This window comes from Poecilia latipinna, unplaced genomic scaffold (assembly GCF_001443285.1).
Source record: "Poecilia latipinna isolate Pla-1442-1.1 unplaced genomic scaffold, P_latipinna-1.0 Scaffold809, whole genome shotgun sequence".
Lineage (NCBI taxonomy): Eukaryota > Metazoa > Chordata > Actinopteri > Cyprinodontiformes > Poeciliidae > Poecilia > Poecilia latipinna.
The window spans coordinates 268714-275923 of NW_015113425.1; the positions used below are offsets into that span (position 1 = coordinate 268714).

Below are 7210 nucleotides of genomic sequence, written 5' to 3' on the forward strand. Positions count from 1 at the left end.
AAGGACATATTGACGTGTGGAAGGAGGAAGCTGGAATCAAACCTACAACCTTCTGATCACCAGATGACTATTCTACCCACACAGCCACAGTCAGCCACTACTAGGTGGAAGACTCCATTATGATACCAGAGATCTGCAACTTAAATACATAAAATATGCATGTAAAAAACATGTAAAAAGCAAGATGAATAATAATAATAANTTAGTGAAACAGAATTTATGTTAAAACGGCCTGCCATAGGAGGCAAGCGTCTTTGAATTTTTGAGTTCCTTGTCAAATAGCACCGTAAGTGAAACGGGTGTGATGGCGACAGAAATGGGGCGTCTATAGCTTGTTTGGGTCATGCACTCTTGTTTCTCTTCAAATCGTATAAATCTTTCGCCTTTTACTAAAGATTTCCGTGGAGAGGAACAACAAGAGTTTATCTCAATTTTTTGATACCCTACCTTTTGGTGGGGTGTTCTTTCAGTGTTCATGAAATACAACAGATACATCAATATAGCATTAAGTTCATGTGAAGATAAAGGAAGGTTTCTTTGCGTTTAAGCAAAGCATTGTCTCAATGGATTTCAGGACTCAACACATCCAGTTGATGTGCTTTCAGCGTCTTCTCATTCAACACTCACCTTTCGTACAACGACGTAGACCACCATGGGGACACGCCTCCCGCTGCGGTATACGTCACGCTGCTATCCGCGTGGTTTCCCCTTCTTTCAGGCCTCCTCTGTTTTGTTTTTACGTAACGGCCACGGAGCTGCCGCCACACGTTTATGCAGACAACCATCTCCGTGTACGGCGATGTTACAATTTACACCCAGGAATTAAACCCGTCGGATTTTTAGTTAAGTTATTTAGCGCTGCAACAAACTCCTAGCCAATCAGACAACACTTCGCACAGAGCTCTGTCGAAATAATTCGGCCCGGTTCCGCTGTACGAAGGACGCAATTTTCGTCAAGCCTCTACGTCGATGAGAACCAATTTCGGCACTTTGCATGAAGAATGTCGGTGCCTTTATTTTCGAACCATGTTTTTAACTCGTTATGCCCAGAGTTTACATAGTGTCAGTGAAGTTTTCAGAACGCTTAATAAACAACATCACAGTCTGCATTTGTGAGGCTGAAATGAGTTCTGATGTTGTGCAGTCAAATAGCACCGTCACCGAAGTGGGTATGATGTCGAAAGAAATGGGGCACCGACATTTGTAAGTTAGTCAGTCTTGTTTCTCTACAAATCGTATAAATCTTTCGCCTTTTACTAAAGATTTCCGTGGAGAGAAACAAGATTTTATCCAATTTTTTCATACTCTGCGATTTAGTGGAGTGCCCATTCTCTGTCCAATATTAAGATCTTTTCCCGAATGTAATAAATTACTCTCTGTTATCGGAGTTACAGTGAGTGTATCAATGCGGATGTGTATTATGTGCTAAGAGCCACGATAAATAAATCCAAAACTCACAACTGTTGATGTAACTTGTGTCTTTCTCGATTGTATCCCTTATCCAATGCCATAGTTGGCAAATGGTATAATTTATCAAAATGATCTCGCTGTACAAAAGTCGCTACAAAAGCGATGATGTTGTACATGAGCACAACAGCGCCACCTGGACATGAAGGAAGGAATGATCAGCATACTTAAGATCTTCATTTGAACATAAAAGCCCAACTTTGAAATGTTGCTTAACTTGAACTGATTTAAATTATAATGTGTTAATATAATTTTTTGCCTACCCCAATTTATCATAATACTGAGAAAAAATGTAAAATATATTTAGTCTATTTATCATCCTGGCCTGGAGTCTTTGCTTAACACGTTCTCCCTGTGCATTTTCTCTGGGTACTCCAGCTTTCTTTCACAGTCTAAAAACATGACCAAAGTAGATTGATGCGATTATAAGGCAGTGGCCACTGTAAGAAATGCTGTCTGTCCATCATCTTGCTTGTGACAATGAGGTTGTTGAAGACCCAGTATCTTGGGATTCTGAAGAAGGAGCTCGTCCAGGGAGACCACCCTGCAAGAACTGCCACTAAATGAACCACTGTTTTGACAAAAAAAAACAAAAAAAAAAACAAAACAAAAAAAACATTACTTTCATTTTATTGTAAATGTATGGTTATTTTATTGTGCACTGTAAAAGTTTACTGTACAGCTCTGACTGTAAGAGACAAACAACCAGGAATCTTCGGCTACACATTATTTTTCAGGTATAACTCTTTTGTGACAAAGAAATGTCAGCATATACTATCCAGACAACTTAGGCTCAGAATCCTAAAGGTGGACTTAAGTCATCTTGACTAAGTTTCAATAAATATTAATTACAAATATTAATTACAACTTATATTGTGAATTAAATTGAGGAAAAACAACGATATCTTCAAGAAGAAAGAAAAGAAGACCGAAAGTTCTGCACAAGTATTACAAGTTTTTCTCTCTCTGGTCTCAGAAGGGACATCAGCATTTATCTTGAGTGAAGATCTACTGCTGCTGCTTCTTTTTCTTCTTTTTTTGGCAGTATGTGGCAATTAGCCAATAACCAGTTTCCTCTTACAAGGAGAATGTGAAGTAGTCCGGTGTGGTCAGAGACGAGTTAAATACTTGTAGAACAGGCAGCGATTAGTCCTCAACTGCTCTCTCAGGGTGAGTCAATGTTACTCAGTTGTTGGTTCTTTTTTCTTTTTTTCTGTGTTCAAATTTTTCCTTTAAATAATGTTACATTTAAACTGTGTGGAATTGTTGCTTCTTTCTACTCTTAAAATTAGCTCTCATTCATAGAGACTCGCTGCTTAAGACATTTCCCTGTAGTTGTTTGCAAGGAAAAATTATTGGATCTGTAACTAACCTAAATTTGATAAAAGTAGATCATCGTTGGAAAAGATCTCTGTGACTTTTTCATATATTAACTATACTAACATGCAATTTTGGCCAAATTATACAGCATTTAATACAGTGTTTCTGTGGAAAGAAGAAGGAAGAATTCAGTATACTGAGCTGCTTTAAGTGTTCTTTACATGTTTCTTGGTGGGGACGTGTCAGAAAGCTACCACTTCCCTATTAGCTGCAGGGTGTTAGCGCTGTAACAAACTGGAATGCATTCTCGTGAATTATGCTCAATAAAAGCGATTGCATTTATGTCTTTTGTACAAAGATCATGCCTGTACATGTGACGTGACTTGAAATCTGACGGTTTTTCCATTTCTTCTTTTACCTGGGTTTAAACGCACCTTTTCAGAGTGGTGCAGGTCACTCCACCCATCAAATAGATCATTAAACAACTTTCCTTTTTTTTCCCCACACCATGTCCATTTGGTTTCAGCCAAAGATGACACTGTGCTACAGCAGAAGATTTGAAATTATATGAAGAAAATTACAGCTTTTATGGCCGAATCAGCTACTCTCTGTCTTTAGGGTCCTGCTGTAATTACACTATACTGAGCTGTGTGTTATATTTATGGCATTAAATATATTTAGCCACACAAAAAACCTCTCCGTATGCAGTTCTATCTGTACATCTCAGCTGCGTTCAGGAATAAATTCTGATCAAAGCCTGTTTTTGCATCTGTAAATCTAGAACAATATGAAATTTTAATTTTGTTATTCCTGAAAAAGCAATCTAGTACAATTGAAAGACAATTTTTTATATATATTCCCTTTAACAGACATTCTATGCATGACACACAGATTAAGTAAGTGACGTACCAGCGTTGACCTTCTATGATTTTACACATTAGTTCATGTTGCTCGATCTCCAGCTAAGCGAAGCTGCCGTGAAATTTTTTGGGCTCATTTGCCACTTTGTCTAATCTATATTCAAATGTTCCAGCCAGGACAAAACAGTGTTATTGCTTAATGTCATGTTATGCTGCTTTGTGACCAAATGTATATCTACAAGTTTGCTTATGCTTCAAGGATTTTTTTTTTCCTTTTCTTTTTCCTTAACCAATATATGTATTGTTAATATTGGGGTTTAATGGGATAAACATTAAAAAAATATTAATGAATATTTATTATATATGGTTATTGGTGAATTTGGAAGGTAATGGCCTTCATAAAATTGAGAAAATTTACATTGACACACAGTTCTCTATGGCATTCTTTAAATGAACACAGGTGATTTATTTACAAACCACTTTACACAAATATAAAAAAAAAAATACATCAATGTTGTGCAGCTAGTTGCTATCGCACCTACAAAAGTAACAGCCGCACCTCTAGATGACACACACACTTACATAATACATCTGTGTCAGGAACTGAAATTTTAATCTGCGTCAATACATTGAAAAGAGTTTAAATTCCTTCCAGCTATTGAAGTTTGTGAGAGAAACAGAGCATGAAGGTTAAAATAAGAAGCATAGACATTAAGAAGATAGAAAATGTAATTTTCTTCTCCTGTCTCCAACAGATAAAGGTCTTAAAAGCTGCCAGCTGATTAAATGATTACATTTCTAAAGCTGCTGTCCAAAGAATAGAAAACTGATTAGAATTAAATGTCTACCTTATGCAACTACTTGTTGCATAAGGTAGACTTGTGTTATTTTTGCTTCACTGGAAAATTGAGAAACTGTACATCCAAGCCTTGTGTAACATTTTAACAATCAGTTTCAGAGCTCAGACTGACTTGAACCCTGATCGTCACAGGTCTAAAGCGCTAACGTCCTCAGGGAGAGGAAACCAGTGGGATGTTGAGCCGCAGAACCTCCCAAATTCACACTACGGCGAAAAAGTCTCGTTGCTGGATGGAGACGTTCAGAAAAGCAAACATGACGATGCTGAGGAAGCAGGGAGGATCCATGTGGTTCCGATCCACGGGCGTCCGGACCTGCTGGTACCCTGCGCGGACCTGGTCAACTCCGAGTGGCGGAGGAGCCAGGCAGCCCGGGTCCATTCCCTCCAGAAGTCCTGCTCGGAGTTCCCCGTCTGCCTGGTTCTCCTTCAGGGCCCCAGAGGGACAGAGGAGAGGCTCCTCGGCCACGCCCGGCTCACCCGGGTCGTAGGTCATGGCAGCAGCCTGTTTGTAGAGTCAGTGGTGGTGTCCAAACAGGAGCGGGGGAAGGGCTATGGTCGGGTTCTAATGGAGGAGACGGAGCTGTATGCTAAGCGCAGAGGCTTCAAGCGTCTGTGCCTGACCACCCATGATAAGCAGCACTTCTACGCCCATCTCGGCTACGTCCTGTCCACGCCGGTGCAGAGCAAGGGTGCTGTGATGGCGCTCCTCCCTACGGGGATGCTCATGAGACTTTCCAGAGCTCCAAACGCAGAAGCAAACCCATCGAAACAAACGCCAACAAGAATGGAAGACGTAGAATGTACTTGTGTTGATGGGTTACCTTCACCTTCTAATTTACAAAATCCTCTTAGTCTCTCTCCACCACCTCGTCCTCTTTCCTCCATACCTCCACCACCTCCTCCACCACCTTGTCCTCTTCCTTCCGTACCTCCACCACCTCCTCCTACTTCTCTTTCCTCTTCAGTGCCTCCTCCTTCTCCTCCACCGCCCCAGTTTTCAGGAGACCCTGTAATTCAGACTTTGACAGAAACCCCCTACAGAGACGCCAGAGGAGTTCCCATCTTTTGGATGCACAAGGACATTTGATGAACAGTTGGACATGTCTGGGAGTGCACGTATACACTCCCAGACACTTCATAAATAAAACACACTGAGACACACTCAGGGAAAACTGTCTTTAACCTCAGAGACGGCATTAGGAAATCAAACAATCAAAGATCAATGCACTTCTTGCACAAGCTAACCTTCAACGTCCGGAACCAGTTGCAGAAGAACCATAAAGACGGACAAAACACCAATAAAGAGACAAAATCTTGTCAGATGGAGCAGGAGGGTAGAAACAAAGCCCTCCACATCTAATAGCATTTCTGGAAGAATTACGTTAAAGACCCTTTGCTTAAATTAATTGTTTTGTCACTATATCATGATTTCAAACTGATTTGTGCAAAAAAAAAAAAATCCAACCTTTGGGAAACTTAATAAACCATTTTTGAAGAAATAAATGTGTAATCTCTAATGATACCAATGCTGTCAACATTTTATGCAGTGTCCTTTTTGTGAAGAAAACAGATCCAAACATTGGAAGATGTAGATCTTTCTCTATTCTTTGTCCACTTTGTCCTTGGCTTCTCTCTGAAGCTCTCGTCCCTTCAGCTCGTTCCGCAGGTTTTCTATGGGTTTAGTCCAGGAGTTTGAGGTGGAAGAAGCTTGATTTGGTGTCTGCTAATCTAATCACGTCGTGTTTTTGTATTGCTATCCGACTGAAAGAACCAAAGGCTGTCTTATAGATAGTTTTCTGGAAGAGAGCACTGGATTTATAAATAAACGGTTCTGAGAAGTGATGGACATTAACAAGATTCCAGAACCTTTGGATCCTTTAACTTACTTCACGGTAGTTATGCTGTGTTTTACAACACATTCATTCTGTGTTTCTTTCAGTTGCCAAAAATCTCAACTCTAGTTTCTTCTCACCAAAGCACAGAGCTGGTTTTCCTTCCAGACAGCTTGTTGTCATGTAAACGGCATCTGACTGTTGTTATGGATACCGTTATGTAGCTTTGGGTGCGTTCACACTGCACCCTGAAGTGACCTAATTCTGATTTTTTTTTTTTTTTTGACGTAATGCGACCTGTATCCGATCTTTTCATGGTAGTGTGAACAGCACAAGTCGGATTTTTTTTCGAATGTGACCCATATCCGATACGTATCCGATTCAAATGCGACCTAACGGCCAGGTCGCATTCATCCGAACTGAACGTCACTCAACAAATCTCACTATTCTGTGTCCTGATATGCGCAAGCGGGAAGAAAAACAACCATGACGGATTATATGAGGATTAAGTTGTTAATATGCTGCTCCGGTTGGACAACAACTCAAATATGTAAGTTAAGCTCCACCGTTAGCCTCCATGTTTACTTCCGCAAACACTGAGCACTTCTTCTTTTTATGGCAGTTGGCAGAACACTTAGAACTCTAACGCTATTGCGCCCTCTACTGCGCATGCGGGACACTTTCAGGTCGTTTGCCTGTTCACACTGCAGAACGCATACAGGTCGCATTTACTGGCAGTGTGAACGGCCCCGGCAAAAGATCGGAATTGCCAAAAAATCGGAATTGGGTCACTTCAGGCTGCAGTGTGAATGCACCCTAAGTTGCTTCCCAACCGCCATTAAACAAAAAGAAGAAGAAGAAGAAGAAGAAGA

The 7210-nt window shown here is 40.5% G+C and overlaps 1 protein-coding gene across 1 annotated transcript; it reads left to right on the top strand.

The window, feature by feature from the left end:
* The first annotated feature begins 652 nt into the window (after positions 1 to 652).
* Positions 653 to 5822, top strand: naa80 (N-alpha-acetyltransferase 80, NatH catalytic subunit). Its single transcript, XM_015047129.1, has 2 exons — positions 653 to 675; positions 4639 to 5822. Exons 1-2 carry the CDS (start codon positions 653 to 655, stop codon positions 5591 to 5593), a joined length of 978 nt encoding a protein of 325 aa, XP_014902615.1. The 3' UTR covers positions 5594 to 5822.
* Positions 5823 to 7210: the final 1388 nt, after the last annotated feature.